At 38.2% G+C, this 23,261-nt stretch overlaps 1 protein-coding gene across 1 annotated transcript; it reads right to left on the bottom strand.

Annotated features, from left to right (window-relative positions):
* Positions 1-1,037: 1,037 nt before the first annotated feature.
* TOPBP1 (topoisomerase (DNA) II binding protein 1) lies at positions 1,038-23,213 on the bottom strand (the record flags this gene model as incomplete). The annotated part of the gene is given in 24 exon segments (XM_009706736.1): positions 1,038-1,178; positions 2,113-2,276; positions 2,801-2,915; positions 3,859-4,022; positions 5,073-5,299; positions 6,115-6,307; positions 6,901-7,009; positions 7,519-7,668; positions 8,048-8,171; positions 9,286-9,395; positions 10,454-10,627; positions 12,323-12,612; positions 13,892-14,103; positions 15,110-15,282; positions 16,087-16,406; positions 16,613-16,899; positions 17,411-17,574; positions 18,117-18,286; positions 19,307-19,486; positions 20,337-20,530; positions 20,672-20,853; positions 21,656-21,799; positions 22,380-22,514; positions 23,098-23,213. Coding segments are annotated over 24 exon segments (4,203 nt in total), but the record flags the coding sequence as incomplete, so codon positions are not given.
* Between the last annotated feature and the right edge of the window lie 48 nt (positions 23,214-23,261).

The raw sequence follows: 23,261 nt of genomic DNA on the forward strand, positions 1-23,261 counted from the left end.
CTATGATTCTATTCTATGATACAACTATTGGGCCAGCACCGTGCGGTCAGGCAGCCTGCCACCAAGCCCTATCACCGGCACAGCAAGATGGACAAACCCACCTGTGAACAGACCCTTGGCAATGAGTGTTTTTTCCAGAACACCAGACACTCATTTACAGAAACACATCTTAAGAAAAGGAGTTAATTGGAAACAACATTTTCCCCCCACCCCATGCACTACATTATCTACTCAGTAACAGCACCTAGGGCCAACTGGTTGTCTCCTACAAGCACTCACTGTGGTTTCCAAGTAGGCGAAGGCTACAGAGTATTTGTTAGAAGCACTCATTTTAAAAAGGCTATTATAAAATACAGGCAAGTCAAGGTTTATCCTGATGCAACTGAAATCTCAGCAGTATTTCTATGTTTCAATGAATACTTGACTGCAATGCCTGACTGGAGAGAGGACTGAGCAGGCTTTGGGGGAGCCCAAGTCCCACTTTCAAAAATCTCACTGGATGGCTATGGAACTTGCGCTGTAAAAATCACGGAAGGTGGTTTAGGAAAGGTGTAAACTTGTGCCCTGTTTGAAGCGCAACAGTATGCTCACTGCTAGAGCTATAAAAACGCTGCCCAGAGAGCTGTGTTCACCTATGCGGCACAGCCCAGGATTTCTGTTACTGCAAGTACCAGTTGTGGTTTCCCAGTAAAGCCGAGTTCGGTTAGCTCCCCATCACAGCTCTGCAGCCTAAACATTGTGTTCCTGGCTGAGGGACGTTTACATACGTAAGTAGCCACATTCCAGCTTTGCAAAACATGAACAATGGTTCAGGAGGAGACTCAAGACTTTTAATATACCACCACTAAAGTTTTTTTAAAAACAAAATTACTTAACTAGAATATATCCAGGTAAGTCATTTTGTTCTTAATAACAAGGCAGATTACCTCTCCCTGCCACTTACATTTCTGAGTTTCTTGGTGACAATCCCTGTCCTGTCCACCCACACTGTACAACTTCCATTGCATGAGTATCTAAAGACCTCAACAATACCATACCTCCACAATACCCGTTTCTTGCCTCCCTTTATGAATTCTTTTCCTCCACCTCATGGCTGCAAGTGCTAGTTTCTTCTGGTTTACATTGATTCCAGGCAAAACATTAAGTATGGAATTACTTCCCCACTCGTAATCTTCTTCCTAGAACAATCATAAGCTTGAATTACAAAGCAGTCCTGCCAAGTTTACCAGCAGAAGAATAAATTTTAAAAAAAGGAAAAAAACAACACACTAAAAAGAAAAAACAAAGAAACAAAACCAGAACAAAACCCAACTCACTCTAGCTTTATATATGATCTGGTCAAAACAACTTGAGGTAAAGTTAAAGATATGGCTCTCCATTCCACATACATATCTAAATCATCTCATGTTTTCTGTGACATCAAGTCACGTACACAACCAGATTCTTCTTGCAGTTATCTACAATGGAATTCAACAGCAGGGCAAAGCAACTCACTACTCTGGACACCATCGACTCTACATTTCTGCAGTGTCTTCCAAAACAATGAAAATTGGTTTTGAGACGTAAAGATAGGAACCAGCCTATGGGCATTATTTTAAAGTCAATGTAAAGTCAATGTAAAGCTTGGTCAATGTAAAAGAACTGCTAGACCCAGGAGAACTGTGAAATAATGGTTAGGGAGGTGAGGAGTTGGAAGAGAGATTGTTCAAAAATGTTTACGTACATGGTTATAGAGTTGGATTATTTAAAACTATTACACGTTCATTTATTGAAAGGATCAAGATTTAATTCCTGGCGTAGTAAGTTCCAGGTAAATTTAGCTGATACCAGTGAGAATTTACCAAAAGGTACTCAAGCTTCAATTTTCAGAAGCAACTATAAAAAGTATAGGTATTTCATCTATCCTACAACCAGGAGTTTGGTCCAGGAGTAGTTTTCAGAGAAGAGCTTGCCAAAAATTTCTCAGACTTTGGATCCTCTAAAACTCCTGAGGCTCAGGCACCCTCAACCGCTAATTGGTTTTGAGAGGTTAAGTCCTTTCCTAGTAGTGGAAAATAAAAAGAAATGCAAAAAGGTACAACATCCTCATTTCTCACTAATAAGGTCACATGCCTGAACAAAGCAGCCAGCTCCTCTACATGCCTCCAGGTAGGAACGATGAAGCACCCACTTTCCAGCTGCCATCGAAGCCAAGAATTTTTCATTTCGAAGGGGATGTCCCACAACAATGTGTGTGCAACTTGGATCAAAGCACTGTTTCTCAAGTACTATTCCACCTTGAATTGAGGAATGAATTTGATTAAAATTATTTAAGAGTCATGTTGTACGACAGAAAGGGTCAACTCAAAGTGAGAATTATTTGAATTCAGATAAAAATATACTTAACTCAAATTTACATTGAAAGTATTATGATTCAAGTGACATGGGCAGAAGCTGGCAAGGAATGAGAAGTAGCCAGGAAAGAGCGACTCTGATAAAAATAAAGTGCCACTGTAACACAGACAGGAACGAGACAGACACCGGAGGACAGCAGATCCTCGGCACTCCCAACAGTGAAGAATGAGGCTGTTGTGGAGACAGCTACAAGAAAACTGCCAGAAGACAAAACCATTGCTGTTTTATGGCAAAGCTGATTGCTCACATAATAGCAATATATTCAAAGAATCACTCACAAGCACAGAAAGCCATAAATCTGAGACCTCAAATCTGATGAGTCACTAACAGAAGCCCTTTCTTTTCCCCAACGAGCCACAGCTGACCAGACACATACTATTCTTTGCATTTCACAAATATCTGGTACCTAATTCCTCAATCAGATGGCAGTAATCAAATCTTTCTTGAGGATTAAGAGAAGACAGCTGAAATTTACGTTGTTTTTCTGGTTCTTCATCAGCCTTCTCATCTTCTGTAACAGCCTGGAAATACAGCAACAGATTTTGAAAATATGACAGAAAGATTAGGTTGACAGCTGACTATTTCTCTGCCAAACATTCTGGGTTATTTTTATATTAAGTTTTCTTTTAGCCAGGAAAAGCAGAATGAAACCAGTCAATCACTTAACAAAAAGCTTGGATCTTGCCAGTTCAACATTAGGTTCCTGCTTAACATCCTCTTGGTTCCTCCCTTCTTCAGGGAAAGAACTGAATGAATCTGTTGTAAAAACTAAACCTTCATTCATATCCACCGAATGCCAAGTTGAACACATGAAGAAATTGTCATCCGTCTATCACACTGCCTCATTCACTCAAACTTTCCGTAACTTCGAGGGCCTTTATGCATTTCTGCCGCAGCTTATTTACTAACATGACACGTTATGCCTCTGAAGATACACAGATGCTGAAAGTTTGAGCATCAAGTGATACGCTGTAGACAAAAGACAAACTTCATTTTCCTAGCCCCTTCCAAGTTCACTATAAAATAATAGAATTTTAAACCAGGTTTTTGGCAGAAAAATAATTTTCCGTTTGTACCTAAACATAAATTCCAGATACCGTCAAGGAAACAAAGAAGGAAACAGAGGTGTAACTTTTTTTCCATCATCCTAATGTGGCTGGAGGAGTTACAAATAATACACATAGTAACTCTCCACTCCAAATCCTACCGCAGCATTCCAGCAGGAACTAACAGGGCAAACACCCTTATTTGCCTAAACAAACAAGCTTTATTTATTTGAGCAAACATTATTTGTTCAAAATCTTTAAGAAAGGGAGAAACAGAACTGCACAAAAGTAATGCACTTTAAGATTTCAAATGTAATATTCACCTATTTTATATTTACTGTCAAGTTCAAAACTTATTAAAGTGTCACTACATCTGTCAGAACACAAATCATCATAAATATCTCTTCATATGACAAACCTTTTCTTTGGGCTGTGGTGCCACGGGGGGGTTAGCCAGTGGGAAAGCAATGCTGGGAGCCTGCGGAGTGGGGATCAAGTGATCTTTAATCGGTGTTCCAGGATCCCTACATACAGGATTCTTTAGACCCTCAACCAAGTCTTCATCCCCAGCCTCAGGAACAGCTGTGAAAGTAAAGCATTGTTGCATGACTTGTCTTCAGCTGAATATAATTATGGATAAAATAAAAAATAAAAAAAAAAATTAAAAAGTAGCAATCCTAAAAGGACAAAACACAACTGCTGCTACCACATGTACATTTCACCACTGCCTTTCATAAAGATCCTCTGCCTTATACCACAAACCATCAATTGCAATATTGCAGACTCATGTCCCTGGATGCCTTGCTTTGAAAAAAACCCCAAAACCCTCAAATGGCCTAATTTCTTTGGCTAAACCACACTGATTCAGTTGAATCAAAATTCAACTGAATGCATTTAGCTAATTTTCTTCAACCTCCTCTAGGACAGGGTCAGTTCTCAGGCAGACTGTTGCGCAAGCAGAAACTCTGTAATTAGACTGAGGGAAGGAGCTGGGGGCAGGACGGAGGCAGAGGGGAGAGAGAAATAAAGGATTTCGCTGTCTATCAGGAGGCAGGAATGGGAAGAAAGCAAAACAGATGAAAAAACTTAAGTGTGTTGCTTCCTTAGTCCTAGCAGTAGACTAAAGACTTCAAAAGAACAGGGAAGATAAATACAGTATCTTTGGAATCCTAACGTAAGCACATCCATTGGCAGCTCCAACACATCTGTTTTTCAGGCCCATGGGTCATCTTCTTCCTATATTTCCATTCTTCACCTATGAATATTCCCACTATAATTAAAAAGATTTTGCTACTGGTATTCCCATTTGAATTCCACAATATCTACCTGAAACCAGCCAGCTGTGGTTCCAAAAAAAAAAAAAAAAAAAATTTCGAAGATTTCCTAAAGTTGGTGCAGACTGTTTTTAGACAAGCACTGCCTTGGTGTTTGACCACAAATTGCAAATGGATAGGAAAGCTTCTCTTTAAAAAAACAGCAACACACCACGGAGCTCAAAGATGTAAAATTCTATTTTTACATGCTCACTTTTTTTTTTTTAAAGTAGAATTCAAACACTACTGTATTTTAAAAGTCCCACAGATCAAATGGATGCTGCAGCAAAGAACAAGGATATTGTATTTCTGATTTTACCCGTACCAGCAATCTCTGCATCAGCTAAAGATCCTCTGAAGGCAGATTCATCCATGTTCTTATTGGCGTTACTCTGACCTTGCTCAGTGTACTGGGAAGGACTGTTAGGCCACTGAAAGTTGCTGACAAGTCTTGCTCTCTCCTCCCTTGCTGTAGGATCGTCCCAGATGATCTGCTCGCTCTGGGATGGCTCCGTGTTTATATCTGGGAGTGCCTGACGGGATTGCCTAAGGAAAAAAGCCACAGATACCTTAAATATTCACTTGTTTTACAGAAAACTACCATACTAGAAGGCAACGTGTTAACGATCACAAATGTAGCATCCAAGTGACCTCATTATTAGAAAGCATGGCTGGGAAAGGGGAAAACTGCAGTATAAAAGCAACTCTGGCAGCATGGTTTCATGAGCTTAAGTGTCAGCATGGCGGAAAAAAGGCAGCCAAAATATCAGGAGGAGATGTTTTTATTACGTGTCATATTGATAAATTACACCTAAACCAGTGTACTCTACTGAACCTATTAATTGGCAAATAAACACCAAGCTAAAGGAATAATTTTGCAAGGTTTCCATTACTTTCTCGCTGTAGCTCAGCATTGTTAGAGTTCAAATCCTATTCTCTGTTTAGAGAGAAAAGAAAAAGAGGAGAAACATTCAGAGAGGTGCTTTGGAGGAATACCTACTACTTGCATATAACCCATGTACCGAAAAACTGCAGCACTGCTTTCTTCAAAATCTGTAAGAACATTTAACTAATCTGAAGAGAAAGAAAAGAAACCAATTGGCATAAATCAACTCAAAACTAAAAAGCAATCATACTATTTTTTGAAAAACAGAAAGATACCCACTATGGATTTAGATAACATTCTGACTTTATCTACCGTGTCCAGTGAAAGATTCTGAATTGCAAGAGAAGCAACTTAAGTACAGCAGCAGAGAAAGACAATACACCTGAAAACCCTGGAGACCTATTCACGTTCCAATGAACGTCTAGGTATGTGCAGGGAGGGCAAAATAAGATACTTTGAAAACACAAATCAATACCTTAGAGCTTCCAAGGCCCTACTGCGGCCGTTTCGCACAGACCGTGTACTATCAGGAGTGGCTGGAGAACCATCAAAACTGTTCCTTGAAAGGGATCCTCTTTGCCCTTGTGGTTTCACTAGCGATGTGGCAGACATGATCTCCTGCAGCTGCCTTTGGAAGTTCTCCCTCATTTCTAGGGCTTGGGTTAAAACTGAAGAGAAGGAACAAAACCCAACAAGATCAAGACTGTTATATTGTAACAAGTGAAAAGCAATTGAAATTCCAGTCAACTCCCCCCCCACTCCCCCCAACTGGGACAAGGACAATGCATTAAGTAGAGGAAAAGATATCTAGGAGAAATATCCAGGAAAACTATGTATGCCCCAAGTCACCTATTCTTAGACACAAGGAGAAATCTCCATCAGGCTCTCTTGTGAATTTGCTCATGTGATCTAGCTTATATCCACAATTCTCCCATAACACATTTATTTACGTAACAAAAGGTATACACTAAAACTGATTTGTCATGTTAGAGATGAAATTCAGCATCTTAAAAACAAATAAATAGCCATTAAGTAATTTGCAATGGATGATTGTTATTTTCTTATGGCCAAAGTCTTTAAAATAGAAAACAAACCCCTTTCCTCTCATCCAGCAACAATAAGAGCTAGCTGTACTTGACCAGTATATAAATATGGTACCTAAAGCTTCCAGATCTTAACATTCAGCACCTGAAACTGTAAAAGGCTTATATTCATAGTTTGATGTTCCACAACTATTTTGAAAACAGTGATTTACATTTACCTCCTTTGGATTCACTTGTTACAATTTGTTCTTCCTCTGCAGTGACCATTTCCTTTATTTGGTCAGTAGTTAAATCATCTTCAGCGTCATCTTCATCCACTGGAATAATCTAAAAACAATGAAGACAAGTAGAATTCTCAAACACTGAAGTTTTTTTACTTTTTACCCATGTTCAACACTTGTATAAATTCTGAAGATGATTAATCTTGCCTTAGAGTAAATCTAACCTTTCTGCTATGGCAATGACAGTACAACAGCAAAAAGCAGCATCAGTGACAACACCTATTCTGCAGTCTAAACGGCTACTAAGGCAAGTTCACACCTTGGATCTCGTTACCTACAAGAGAAGGCAAAGACCGGACCTATATAACTTCCAATTTGGAAAGCACTTCTAATCCTGACATGCCTGTGTTTCCCTCTATCGTTCTAGGAGGAGTATTACAAATGCAGAGAGACCTTAAGCAACATCTGCAATAGCTGCTATTAATTACTAGCTAAACCTGATTCAGGGCATCACTGAATAAGCATCAACAGTTTTTATTAATATGTTAATATAACAATTAGGTTAACTGAATCCAAATCACTTCACAGAACATAAATTCATATCACATATTATACCTCATTCTCCTCTGCTGGTTTTCCAGTTGATGGAAGTTTACTGGAGGAGGAGAGCCTGACATCTTGCACTGCACTGATATCCAGGCTCATTTTGGGATTGTAAGTGTGAGGAAAGAGAGATTCAGGAAGCCGTTTATATTCTTGGGCACTCTGTAATAACATGAGTTAACATAAGAAAGATGAGAAACTGATTGAGATTAAAGAAATTTCACATCTAAACATAGGAAAAGTACAACAAAAACATCACAAAAAGAAGTACTTGACACAAGAGAAAAATGTGGGTCTCATTCTGGGAAATGTGTGGCAGAAATGTTCGATGGAAGAGAATTTCTTTTCTCCTCATGGAGAACAAGGTAAAAGTACATCGATGAAAACTGATCGCTCAATTCATAAGTCAAAGCAGGATGCAAAAACATCAGTTCCTATACACGTTCAGTATAAACACAAACAGAAAATCCACTGCCATATAACTCGTTTTAAACCTCCATTTCCCGTCACTTTTAGTAAGGGAACAAAGGTAGTTCCATACCTCTAAAAGCCAATGTTCTGAAACAATATGTATACCCCGTTCTCTAACAGATTTGTACTCCTTATTGTTGTCATTTTGTCCTCCCTTGTAGATGAAGTGTGTTACTGTTTCATCAAAGCACCATCTAGAAAAAAAAAAAAAAAAAGAAATAAAACTTGAAGATATAATTTCTACCAAAAAAGTACCAGAAATCCAGCTCAGAAATTGTCCGATCCCTTGCTCATGTTTATGGCATACTGGTTTGCCTATTTTGTTATACCTAAACAAGCAATGAGCCTACTTTCTTCAACAAAAAAGACAGCATTCAGTTTCAGGATAGAACAACTTCAATGTCTTTTGAAAGCATTCCTGAAATAAACAAAACTAAATGTGATAAAACATGGAAGAGGAGAGGTTTTGCTTTGTTTTTTTTTTTGTTTTTGTTGAAGTAAGTGGAGTTTCAAATCAGTTTCTGAAAAGAACGTGTGACCCAGGATGAGAGCGCTTTTTCTTTTGTTGACATATTGAGCTGCAAGGGAAATACTGATCCTCAAAGCTCAAAATAAACAAAATGTGGGATTCTAATATTTAAACCAATAAAAACTAGTATTTGCTATCTAATGCAAGTATCTTCAGCATTTCTAAGCTACTACCAAATATAAGGGCAACTTCCTCATCCACACTGTGGACGATAACACTTATTATAGAGGTCAGTAACAAAATATATAAATCAGATTTAGTGGGAGTAGAATGCTGCCTTAAATGAAAGGTTAGTTTGTGATTTCTCTTAGTGACAAGCTATTTTTCCTAAGCTTTTCTAAGCACACTAACTTAGTCATGCTTACAATCTGTAAAATAATTATTTTTGAACCAGGGAGAAACACACAAATTCAGATCAGATTCGAACTCTAAAATATAAAGCAAATTTTCAACTACCCAAAAGCTAAGCATGTTTCATAGCTTTCTTTAAAAAGAGAAGAAAAAAGAAAAAAACCATTCTGCGATCAGGAAGACTTCAGGACAGTCAAGTCTTTCCAAGACAGACTTAGCAAGAACACAGAGACTGGGGATGTGGCGGGGAAAGATGACCTTATTTTGCATTAGAAGCAGACGGCCTTATTTTGCAATGGAAATTGCCTAAGATGGTAAAATCTAATATTTAGCTACAGCAATAGGTGATGTAGATAAAGGATATTAGAATGCAAAGACTCGTGTTTATTAGAAGTCACATCAATGCAGAAGCTTAGAAGCTGTGATACCTGTAGTCTGCCCCAAGAGAAGCTGCTACTGCATTCAGTTCACTTTGCTTCTTACTAAGTTTTTTACTAACATATATAATAACACCGGCGAGAGGCCTGGGCTCTTCTTCCTGTTCAAGCAGCAGGGATAAAAACAGGAGAGTCATGTTTGGAAGGTTTCTGTAACAATAACAAAAATATTTTAATATTTAGTGTAGCATGTGGTAAAATCTGCAACAACAACAAAACTAAGATAAACGTATTTTCTCCATTTTTGCTGCTCCCAAATTCCATGGTCAAAACCCAGCACTATTACCATTCCATGCACTAGGAATCCAAAGACAAAAGATTCACTTTCAGCCAGTTCCAGTTTCCCTGGAACATACTCTGCTCCTTCCATTGCAGACTGAGCACTTCCTGAACACTGAAATTAGGGAATTATCAAACCTGATGCCACAAAAGTATTCACTGTATTGGAGTGAAAAAAAGTAAGAACAAGGAGCTACAAAGTAAGAAGTGACAACCTTGCCTTGCTGAAGGCCATTAGCTTTCTTACCCCTCCTCTACAGTAAACAGTGTACTAACATGGCAAGCACTACATAAATGCTCCCTTTCCTCCTACATCTTTTTCTGTTTCTCTCACTAGGGTAGATTAGACTGAAGAGGCAAGACGACTGCAAGAAAGGATAACATAATGTGTCTTTATAAGGGAGTAAGCAACTGATCACAGCTTGTGGCTACTAGTAAGCAGAAGTCCAGCAGCTTACAGAGGAAGATAGGAAAAGAAGACACACACATTAAAAAAGAACTCCTAACTTCAGTCCAAGACAAAAAATTTAATCCTGCTTATCTGGAGCCTCGGAATTTCTGAAGTGTGATTAAATCCTCTCATCCCAATACCACAAAGTCTGAACTGGTACATACTTATATGCCATGTTACTTTGCAACTGCTTAATATTCAAGATAGCAGTACAGACAGTAGAAAAAGGTTTTAAAATTCTTTGCCTTCCAGGAGGAAACTCTTCTATCTTACCTCCCTTTAACTGACATTGAAGAATGAATAATCATATGGATTTCTATTCAAGATCACAGCAAAATTCACAAACTCCTTTGTAACTTAAGTCACAAAAGATACGGCGTTTTCTTAATTAAGCCTATGCTCCAGAAACTCAAAACCAAAATTTCCCACCACTTCTGGCTGTGCAGCGGTCAATTGAGGGCTGGCAGCAAGAGCTTCTGTATGCCTTGTGCTGTTTGCCAGTGCCAATTTCAAGTTTCTGCAGATGACTTCAGAGAGAGGTGTGCTCGGTTTCCTGGTTTTTTGATCAGGACCTCTCGGAGTTTCCAAAGCTGCCAGAGCATCCTATGAAAAAAGAAGCAACTAACTGACTTTCACGAACACACTACAAAATTCTCAGCCCAGTGCAAGTTTCACAAATACAGTCTGTAGTAAGATGTCATACTCCTAAATCAGGATGGTGTACTACAGTAGCACCTAGCAAGTGCAACTGTAGTACCACCGCACAAAAGCAGTGCAAGACAATCCCCATCTTGAGTCTGCATAAGCAAAACAGAAAGAAGATAGATTATTAATCTATTTTCACTGCCATTAATGAAAACTGCTCCTCACTGGAAAAGCCAGTGGCCAAGCCCAGGTATTCCTAACCCCAACCAACTACTTTAATTTACTAATACCTCCCTCCACTGGAGTTGCATATGAGTATGTAATTCTATCTGCATTTTTAAAACACCATTTCCTACTGCCCTTTTTTAAAAAAGGGAAATCTTGGTCTAGAATATCTTGCTTTTGAAAATTATCAGAGTGGTGAACTATTAGATTTTAAAAAGCAGAATACCAATTAAATCACAGACGCACTCACCCACAGAATGGTTTGGTTGGAAGGGACCTTAAAGATCACCATGTTCCAACCCCCCTGCCATGGGCAGGGACACCTCCCACCACACCAGGTTGCTCACAGCCCCATCCAACCTGGCCTTGAACACTTCCAGGGATGGGGCAGCCACAGCTGCTCTGGGCAACCTGTGCCACTGCCTCAGCACCCTCATTGTAAAGAATTTCTTCCATATATCTCATCTAAATCTAGCCTCTTTCAGTTTAAAACCATTACCCCGTGTCCTACCACTACACTCCCCGAAAAAGAGTCCCTCCCCATCTTTCCTGTAGGCCCCCTTTGAGTACTGGAAGGCTGCTTTAAGGTCTCCCTGGAGTCTTCTCTTCATGAAGCAGAACTACCTAAAGAGACCACTGGATTCTCCTGGTTTTGTAATACGTGTTTTGTTCTACTGCAGGCAGAGGGGTTAAAAAAAAAACCCCAACAACAAAACAGCCAACCCACAAACAAGCCCCCCCAAAAAAACTAACAACTTTGCAGGAATTCAACGCATTGATCTTTCAGTTCAGGCCTCAAAAATTCAAAACAAACCTTAAGCCTTCCAAAGTAGATCCGAGTCATTCAAGAGCTATTCCATCACAGATACTCCCTAAGTCTCAGGGGATTCTTCGTTCTGTTTTAAGGCTAGTATTTTTTCTGGCCTTTTGTGGCCTTCAGAATGAGACAGTGAACCCAAAACCCCAATGCATTTTTCAATTTGCAGTAACAGTTTTGTAATCGCTATAAAGCTATTATATTAAAACATGTCATTAAAGTAGCATTTCATCACAAAATAAGCAAACGCTTGTTTCCAAATATCTGGAGCAATTATAAGCCTTCTCGTTACATTTCTCAGTCTTTAGATGTAAAGAACACACATTGTGTACTATATGAAGTGTAGAACTCATGAGCGTATGATGCAATAAGCACAAACGAGCTTTGTTAACAACATTATGGCATCTATCAGTCAATAAATTTAGTCCACAGGTCATTAACTAGAAATACATATAAATAAGCGGAGCCAGTTTTCCTGGCTTTATTCAAAATGCAAGTCTGTATATTAACAGCATAAAAGGGTAAGCACAGGTTTCTGTGCTGTTTTTACATTTATGCACATCTTTAACCCTACTGGCTCTACAGAATAAAAAATTTGCAAAGATGATCACCTTTACGTCAAAAGAAGGCTTGAATAACTTGTCTTTGGAAAGAAATTTTGATGGTGTATCAAGATGTAAAGATGGCTCTTTCTGCAGCAGTCCCCCTTGTGCAAGAGGGGTTGTCTTCCCAATATGATGAGAGATTACAGCTTGGAAAGCTTTACTCTGGAACCTGTTGATATCAAGAGGGGTCACAGCTGGTTTTTTTCCAGCTTTAAGGAGGTAAGTAGGTTGTTCTGAATCAGGAGAATTAACAGTTGCTGGTGTCTTGCTAAGCTGAGTAATGGAACTCTCCTTATCTTTAAAAGAAACAAAGAAAACACAAGCAATCAATCTGATTTTGCTTTTGAACACAGATCTCACATACACTTTTATTTAAGCAACAACCGGAAGTTCACCTGACCTTTCTTTATAATTCATATCCCCCCCAGTAAATGCTTTACACTGACAATTATATTTTGAAAGCCAGTATCTTCAGCGTCTCTTCCAGTTAACTACTTAGTTTGCATTACAGTGGTACTGAGCTTGACCCTAAGTGTCTGAAAAAGAGCTAGCAACTCCTGGTCTGCTCACGCTGTTTGCGGTTCCACACATACCTGTGTAGCTCACACATGTCATACAACAACTACCAAAACACAAATCCAAGAAAAAGATGTAATACACAGCAAACCCTTCCCTTTCAACTTTAAATTTAACTCCTCCTCCTTGGCTCATTACCTCCCATGCAACATAAAACTACTTTCATATTCCTGACTCTGAATCACACCCCTTTAGGTCACTATGTACACTTCCAGTCCCTTATGCCTTTGGATTAATAGGACCAAGACTGAGCCAGGAATAAGCCCTTAAAGCTTATCCATCATAAATGCTTTTAGATAAGCATAACTCATCATCTTTATAGCTCAAAAAGATTAGTACAAGAATTGCTTTACATTTTACTGCTCATTTCCATGCACCTCCCCCTTTTTTTCCTTAAAAATGTAATATACAGAGAAGATGTGCCCATGCCAACAAGATACCTTTTGTCCTCTGACTTAGTGACCCTTATAATTAATTCACAAGGGCACTGGTAAAACAGATCTGCTAACATTCAGTATTAAATCGCTGTAGTCTGCATCTTAATACGGAAGAAATATTGCCAAATAAAAGGTGCTAAATAACTGGAAAAGGCGCAGAGGCATCAGAAGATGAAGTAGGCATGAAGGACTGCACAGAGGGGCCTCATGTCCTTGCAGACTAGCAAGTATGAAGTTCTAAGCTGCATCTATCATCAATTCCCATACAATCTACAGAGCTGCATGTGTGTCAAAAAGGACAAAGCTGAAACACTAAGCTTGATTCCCAACTGAATGATAACCACAAGACTCCATTAGCTCCAAGAGACTTGCAGCAAACACACAGTACCATTTCTATAACCACAACTCAACAGCAGGAAAAAAAAAAATACTTGAAAAAAATACCCTTTAGATCCAATACTTTGAAGGTGTTAGGAAAAAAAATTTCATCATACTTGCCTTCTTTATTGTGAACCAACAGTACAATGACACAATCATACTCCCTAACTTGCTAATAACCAACCTTCAGCCTCTGCATTTTCAACCAAGAACTTGCTCTCATCTGCTCTCTTTCCTGTCCTCGCAGACTGCAAAAGCCAAGCTACAGTGACTGCTGGCAAATTCCACTTCTTTGCAGCTTCATACTTGGAACCATCCGGTTCTCTCACCACAAGGTGGGTGCTGGCAAACATTCCTTTTTTTGCATTGGCTTTCCGCACAAAGAATTCTTGGACTCTAAAATTAGATTAATAAAACATTCATTTAGTCACAAACAAAATTAATCCAGGGCATGTTTATACTATTATATAAAATGCATTCAAGCAACAGAAAAGGAACCAGTAGAATTATCTAAGGCCATCCACTTTGTACTTTACACCTTTGCACTAACCTACACCTACAAGCCAAAAAAAAAAAACCAAAAAAAGTTTAAACAGTAATGTTTTGCTTCTATCAGTATTGAAAACATAACATTTCTCATAGTCCAGATGTCCTCACATCTCTCATTTCCAAATGATACACAGGGCCTAACATTCTTCTGCAAAACTAATGGGACAGGCTGGATTCCTTTCTGGAGCCAACAAGCATCATTTCCAAATGAACAACAGTTTCCTTTACATTACAGTTTTTCTGTCATCATCAAGGACCCAATCTTCCAAGAAGACAGCAGGACTGAACTCACTCGCAATGAATTTACTTCAAACAGACTACAAGTCAGACGAAATTACACTCTAAGCTATACAATTTTGCCACTTCATGACTAAACATGTTTTTCAAAGATCGTCATGAATTGGGAGCAAATAATTCACCATCCCAGCTCCTAAGAAATGGTTCACTATCACTGGTTATGAGGCTGAACCAGGTAGTGCTGAAGAAGAACAATGGTCCACTCCTGGACAACTGAAAAACAACTCAGAAGGCCTTACGTGAAAAACCGACTCTTTTTGCTCTGTTCTAGAGCAAAGCAAAAAGTTACTGAGACTCAGTCATTGGGAAAGATGAGACTGAGTGCATTCTAGTAGAAATTAGGCTGTGTGAATACTGACTATGTTTCTCTGAAGGAGAGGAAAATAAAAGAACTAACTAGTAACGTCTCATTGCTTCAGCACTAGTTTTTGTAAATGACTAGAATCCAAAACAGCTTTAACTAGTATTTGTTCCTCCTGTAAAATAAGAAATGAAACGCGTAATGGATTTCATCACGCTGGCTGTCCAAGAACAAGAAGAGTGGCACGAGACATACCTGGCTCCTAGCAGTCCTGCCAGATAAACCAAGGACTCTCTCTCTGCACCAGTGAACTGGCTAAAAGAAAGAACACAGTCTTCCAGAGGGGTTACTCCTTCCATTACTGGGACTGGTGTGAAAAGTGGATTGGACCGCGGATCTAAAAGGAGCTGCTGTTCCACACATGTAATCTTAAAGAAGGCGAAAGATAAAAATGCAAATCAAGCCAAACAGCAACAAAGCCAACAATATTTCAGCAACAATATGATAACATTTACGGATTCAACAATAAGCAATTCTGCTTCCATTGTTACATCTGAGACAAATTATTTCCCATTGAATCAGACAAACTCTTTTGTAGATCATTTTAATTTTGTCAGGTTTGATATACTGAGGCATTATTCAGAACTTTTCAGTTACTACTCTTCCAATGCTGGAGGTTCCCTTAAAGCAGTTCAAGGCATGATCTGAGGATCTATATAGATTTACTTCACGGAAAGTTACCCAGTACTGAAAAATACTAACAGCAGTTAGTCTACATCATGTGCCCACTCTTGGAAAATATGGTTAGTATTTTTTGACTTTGAGCTGTGAAGCCGACTTGCTCTTCTGCCACAAGTTAAAAAGCTGTAAAAAGCATGAAACAAGAAAAAGTAAGCAAAAAGATACCAAATGAAATCATTATTAGTCAACTAGCTCCTTCTACAATTCATTTAGAGAGAACGCTGTCAGACTCTCATATAAGAAGCCTTCTAGTCATGACAATGAAGCCCATTTTCTACAGGCTTGTTAAATAGAAGTAAAACAGATAAAAGACACCTTACAGATGCAGAGGTTTTAAAGCATGCTTTCATCTAGTACATTTCAAATAAAATGAGTCTAACCTCTCAGTATCTTACTTACATTTAAGTCACCGACAATTCTGCATTCTGATAAGACATATTTCTAATATAGATACCCGTTTACTCGCAGAACTGAAAGTGTTAACTCCTTACCAGCCATGTATTTGTGACAACATCACCAACAGTCGGCTTCACCGCACACCCCAATAAAGGTACCACAGCATAGTCTGCAATGGTTCTGCTTTGCAGTGGCAGAATTTTCCCAGCATTCTCCTTTATAACATCTGCAATGCAAGACTCGTCCTCTTCACCAAAACCCAAAAGGAGGAATCTCTTTCTGACAAATAAGCCTCCTTCAGTCAGTGCAGAGGACTCTCCCAAAGAACCATTACAGATGGAAGACTGATTCTCATCTTGAGCAGTCAAGTGAGTATCATCATTGAAGGTTCTGGATGTTAGTTTTTCAATTTCACCTGAAAGAAAAAAAAAACACAAACTAAACCAAAAACCCAATCATAGTAATTGATTGACAAGAACATCAAAGACAACTCAAAGTAGTTTTACAAAGACATGACAGTATTCTGCTGTTTTCAGCCAGGTTTTAGTTAAAAACTCTATATAGGCCTGTTTAAATTTGATTTCTAAAACACGATACAGAAGTTAACATACTAGATGTGGCTAGTTAAACCTTCTATGGTATGTTGAGCCTAGGACGTACCTAATGTAGAATCATTATTTACGTATTGAGAGAGGAAGTCATCTTCAGCAGCTTTCTGGTGCTTTATAACATTCACAGCTTCTTTCTTCAAGAGATTGCTATTTTTGGGAAGAACTGACTTCATTCCAGGTTGCTCCAAAAGCGCGTTCTCTAACAGCTGGTAGTTCAGAGGTATATATGGCTCCACTGGATGTAGATAACCTTTACTAAATGACTCCAGCAACCATTTTGGTGTCACTATGTGAGGCCTATAAAATAAAGCATTACACAAACACATTACAGTACGTTTCAGAACTGTGATTCTTCTTTCCCACTCCACAAATACTAGCATACACACACACCTGAAGTTTGTAACTCCAATACTAAGCAAGCTTTGGGCACTTTACAAACCTCAAGATTTTTTTTTAATTCTTTCAGTACAGAGAATTTCATACTTACTTTCTATAATGTAAATTATATCTGCCACTGCTGGGTCACCAAATCCTTCCTCCTCAATATGTTAACAAATACATGTTAACACTTCTTTTCACCAGTAAGAATACTTGTTTTTCTATTCACTGAGGTGACTCATGGCTACCCAAAGAACTACAGTATTCAAGAACACACAAGGATGTACTTATGAATACCAGCTGTAACTCTTCTCATTAAAGTCAAGAGCTATTTAGGATTTTCAAATAAATATATGTTTTCCTGTTTACAAGTTGGTGGGAGAAAGAAAACAAGGCGGAAGAGGACATTAAGCAATATAGTTATCATAACCTGTGGGCTGTCTTGTCCAAAAAGTGTTTCAGCTCCTCATTATTTTCCCCCAAAATGACATGGGTAACATCTTCATTAAGTTGATTAAATCGAACACCACCACCGCAATTAATAAGCCTTCTCATCTTGTCCAACTTCCTGCCACTGAAGCCACACAGATAGATCTACAAAGAGAACAGAGCAACAAAAAAGGCTTTCAAAAATTTTTTTTAAAGTAGAAAAGAAGAAAAACAAATAGAGTATTTTGGTATAATTTGACTGCTGTAGAACACAGAAACTAGTGGTGTAGCTTCTGGGAAGCAGCAAAAAAGTTAAGCATTTAGAATTGGATTAATTTATCTTTGCAAATTAATCTAGCAAAACTTTAATATTTACTAATGGAATGAACCCCCAAAGTCATACAACTAGGAAAAAAGCCCCACCCAAAACTACAAACCAATTCTAGAACCCATTCACTAGTGTTTAAATATATATGTGTCTATAGATATATAATTTTATATTTATGCTACATATTTAATACAATTACACACACATATATATGTAGATAAACATGCAAGCCACAGCATGTGGACACAAAATAAATCTGGCATTTGCTGCTGATCACGGAAACAACAATTTACTCAAGCAGCAATTGCCAGTGCTCCAACCTAGTTGCTTCCACAGGGTTAAGACTTGAATGTTTCAAAGTGCACATTATTAAACATACTCGACACCCATCTAACAAATCTTCAGGGGCTTGAAAAGTACTTATATCCAAGTTTTCCAGCTCATCAGGAAGAGGATCCAGTCTACTGCTCATAGCAGAACTACATGCGGTTTCATTAACACCACTCAAATTGATATTGGAAATGTGGCTGACGTCCGAAAGGGTATGATCTTTAAATAAAATTAAAAAAAGATGCATTAGTTTTGGCTTATCTCTCTTCATTGCTTCACTAAACAAAATACAAGACTGCCACAGATGATTTTGTTGTGCTAGAAGGAAATCTAAAGCCTGAAGAATAAAAAATACTAGGTAAGTATAACCTTGGTTAAATCAAGGGTTTTGTTTACACACAGGTTGAGTCTGGTCTTACTAGAAAGAGTGCTTATGCACCTTCTGTTTATTCCCAAATGGATGTCATCTATGAGATAGCAGCCAATGAGACCGGTTTTCAAAGCTTTTGTTCCGGTTTTGTGGCCACCTATTAGAAATACTCTTAAAAATAGACAGGCCTCTCTGTAGTAAAGAGGAATCAACATGAAGCTCAGTGGTTTGAGAGAGTTATATGCAGTTTCCATAATACCTAACTTCAATTCCCAGTGGTTGGCAGTGCTAACCCAGTGCTTCTGTTCAAGCATTTCCTGAAGTAGTAGTCAGCAACAGGTGTTCGGAAAGACACATTTAAAGCTGGCTGTGCCTTTCATGCTACCATGTTTGTTTACAAAATGCTTATAACTTTCCTTCTGTTAATAGCATGGAGTAAGTAAAAACAAACATATGAAGAAAAAAAAAGAAAAAAAAGAATAATAAAAAAAGTCAGCATTTGTTTCCCCCCCTAAGACTGCTATAAGATTAAACTCCTAATAGACATTTGTTTTAAACTACACATCTACGAACAGCTGTGGGTTTTTAGGACTTAAGAGAATACTCCAGTGATTCTTAAGCGGACAATCAGACGCCTAATTGAAGTTTATTTTTTAAACAATTATTCACATGTTTTAACTCTACACATGTTGGAATATTCAATGTGCGTAAAAGTAAGGTTACGTTTTAAGCACAAGCAGAATCAGAACCCAAACTGTCAAATCAGCACTGCAAAAACAAGCAGCATCCTACTAATTTGAAACAGTTCTCCCTCCTTACTACAAATGTTCCCTACCTTACTTGAACATATTTGAAAATACCTTACTTACTATCAGGCTTGCTGGCATGATTTGTAGGTGTTGACGTACTGGGTGTATTACTCGCTTTTGATCCAGCCTCTATTTTATATATTGTCTCATCCTGACAGAAGCCTTTCTCAATGCTGTCAGAAAACCACTGCACAGACACACAGTGCACATTCCATTTTTTGGCGCATTCGTACTTCTGACCTTTCAAATGTAAACAAAATAAAAATCACAAGTCACTAGAAGGCTAATGCTTCAAACAGTGATCGCTGAAAGATGGCTGGACATTATGAAAATTTAAATATTCAAATAACTTATTTCAGTGTGCAAGTTGTGTTATCCTGGACTCTTCTGATAAGCGGCTTATTTTTTCTCCAAATAAAGTTAGAGCAAAAAAAAATCTCATTGACAGATAGCTCATGGGTACAGTATGACAGGGCATTAAAGCCAAAAAAAAAAACAAAAGAAAATAAAAGGCTTTAAAGTTTTCAAGCACAGAAAAAAAAAAAAAACAAAAAAAAAGTTTAAAAACTCCCAGGACATTTCCCCATAGGGAAAGGGAGGGAAATTGAGGAAAAAAGAAAACGGTTCCCATTCTTCTCACACTAAAACTACAATCCTTTCATCTTCCCAAGAGGAAAGAAAGGGAGCTTTCGTTTTATCTTAGTAGGAATTCAGAAGGCACAAAGAATAGATCAGTTAAAAATCATTAGTCCACAATCCAATTTCAATCAGCATATAAATTAAGTCCTATCCAGCTCTCCCAAAAAACTTAGGGTTTTTTTTATTCTTCCAGCCTGTCTAGGATTTTTCTCCCTTAAATACCATCTGGGTCTCTGTTTTTTTTTTTCCTCTCTTTTATTCTCTTTCTCGTGCCTTTAAAGCAAAGTAAGGGTGCCCTATGTTACTCTTCCCATCAACAGTGATTCCCTAAACAGAAGCAGTAAGAGCAACACTGAAGCAGACATGGAGACAGTTCAAACTCTTATGCTTATGCATATCTACACTACTGCAACTCAAGAAGTGAAAACCACATTTGCTCTGTAAGTTCTACCTTTTGGCTCTTGAACTATGAGGTGAGTACATTCATTCATCTTGAGCTGCCCCGTATATTGCCCACCGTGTTCAGCAGTGAGGCGCTGGACTTCTTTCCTGTCTGAACTACTCAAGCCAGTTACGCAAATTGTACAGCCAAGGAACACAGGACAAGCATAGTCTTCCATGTTAACATCAGTGTATCTCATTATGCTAAAGGAATGAAAGAAAGAAAAAAGAAATAAACTTTTTTTGCCTTCCAGGTAAAATCAACCAGAAAAAGAAAGTAGTCTGTACTACCATAAGAATTACCAGTCCCCAAAACAAAATCAGTCTTATTCTGGTTTTTTATACCTTTGCTGAGATTTATCCCACAGTGTCTTAACCCAAGAGGGAAGCAAAATAGGTTTTTTCAGAGAAGCAGCTACTAAGTATTTCTTGCTGCCAACTTCTCCAGCTATGAGATGAGTTACTGACACATTGAGGTCTCTGTACACACGTCCACCCATCATCTGGACATACTTATGAACTTCTTCCTGGTTGGGGAAAAAAAGTTATAAAATATTATAAAAAAAAAAAAACCCTACATCACATTCACGTTCACCTTAAACAAATAAAATCACAGAGTTCAATTGTCTGTGGTTTCTCCTAAAAACTGTACAAAAATACAAAATGGGTATATATGGAAACCATAAAAACCATCAAATATAATTCCCATTTTATTTGCATTTATGATAAGCTGAACATAACACGTACCCTTAATAAAAATACTACAATCATACTGTATGAGTAAAATTTTACAGATAGTTGACGTTTTAGGTAGTATAATCAGAAAAAGATATCGGAACAAATAAAAAGTAAACTTCTAAGATAAACTATTTAAACCATAGCTGACTGGGTATTAAATCTTTACCATGTAGTTTTGAGTAACCAGAAATAGAGCATGTTGTCTGTAGCATTACAGCCACAGACAAACTAGCAAGATATGTGATCTGCCTAATCAGTTAATTAAAAACCCTAAAGCATACATTTACTCCCATATTAATATAGCTGACATATTATACGATTATATATGTATATGCTTACATAATATATACATGTGCACGCACAGAGGCACCATACAGACACATTTACATACTACATATACTTACAAGATGCTCCCTCCATACAACTCTCTACATAAACTATATATAGTCTACAAACTATAGAAGACTAAATATGTCTAGACAAAGGCACACTTAGACTTATATATAGTATGATTGCTGCCTTAGTAACAAGCCATTTGAAGCAAATGTCAACGATAATCAGCTAAACAATCCGTTTTGTACAATGCATTACCCTAACATCTTTTTCAAGGCTAGTACAGGATACGGTTACATCGGCCATCGTCATATTGTACACAGGATACTCAGCTCTTGGGACACATCGCCGGGACTGCATACAGTACAGGACTACCTGTGGTCCAACAATTCTACATCCAAGCTGCAATAAAATAATAGGAAAAAACCAAAGAAAATGAGCAGAAGGTACACTGGTATAAAAAAGGCTTTCCTTGTCCCTGAATCCTGAGGAAGGCAGGTCCCTTGGTCTGTCCTCCAACTCAAGCATCTCCAGGTAGATGACAGTTTTGCCTTTACTTTCTGCTGCAGATTTCCAGTACAATCCTTGTAGGTTTCCTGGCCTCAGTAAAAGCAGCAGACGCTATATCTACTAAGTCAGAGAATTCCAGCTAGCCTATCCCTGTCTGCTAGACAAGTCCTTACAGGACAAACAAAATCACATTACTCAGGAGGTAAAAAAGTGTGAAAGCCAGCTTAGCGACTCCAGCAGAATCGGAACTGATCATACTACTTATTTTTCCACATGCTTCAAAACAATCCTTATGTTTTGCTAGTCATATTCTTCCCTAAATGCAGGATGCAGTAAAGTTTTAAAGATCTTAGTGTAAATACTTCACACTATATTCAGTGCAAAAAGAGAGAACGTACAGGGTGTAAGCACAGACATGAGCGCTTCTAGAAAAGAAAGAACATAGCTAGAAGTAACTTGATGGGTAGCATACCTTTTTGAGATGACTGAAAACAACACCTCTAAAAGGATCACAAATGTAAAGCGATTTATCATTTTCTTTTATACTGAGTGCTGTTTCTTCTTCAAGAATCTGGAGATGTTCTTCTGACTGAAATTCTTTTATAGACTGCAGGGAAACAGTGTATATAACAACATTTATTTCATTAACAAATCACAAATAGCCAGAGCTGTGGAAACTACACAAGTACATCTACTTGAAACAGCTCACAACAAGGCTACCATGCAAAAGTATATTGGCAGAAGGGCTAAAATCTTCATGGATGTCCCCCTCGCTCCCCCAAGTCTTCACAATACTCAGACTTAAACATTCATCATACAAACTTTCAGGACCTGATCCTGCCACACAATGCCTTTAGCTCCCACTACCCTCTCAAGGTGGAAAACAATCCACAGCGTCCCTAAGTTTGCGTAGGGCTTAGATGAGCGACCACCACCCAGACCTTCCAAGCTAGATGTCACTTCACTAAATATCCATAGGCTTTGAAATGATAATTATTTCTTGTTCAAAAACTATTATCTTCAACAAAAGTTCTTCTTGTTCAACAAACTTTATTAAACGCTAAACACCTCTACTACAGAAATAGCTTTATTTCCAGATGTATATATATGCTACATCTAAGTCAACCACAGCAATCGTTTAATTAGATAACTCACCGAGCTCACTGAGAAAGGTAATCAAACCTACTTACCTCAAGAGATTTAAAAAAATACTCCGAGTTCCCAGAAGACTTTACGAATTTCACAAAAAACGGCTCCTTACTACCTTTCATCCTTTAACTGAGAAGCAAAACCCAGTAAGTGTCCCGACGTTTTCGGCGCAGCCCGGAACCGCGCGGTGACGGGACGGGACGGG

Source organism: Cariama cristata, unplaced genomic scaffold (assembly GCF_000690535.1).
Source record: "Cariama cristata isolate BGI_N322 unplaced genomic scaffold, ASM69053v1 scaffold19240, whole genome shotgun sequence".
NCBI classification, from domain to species: Eukaryota; Metazoa; Chordata; class Aves; order Cariamiformes; family Cariamidae; genus Cariama; species Cariama cristata.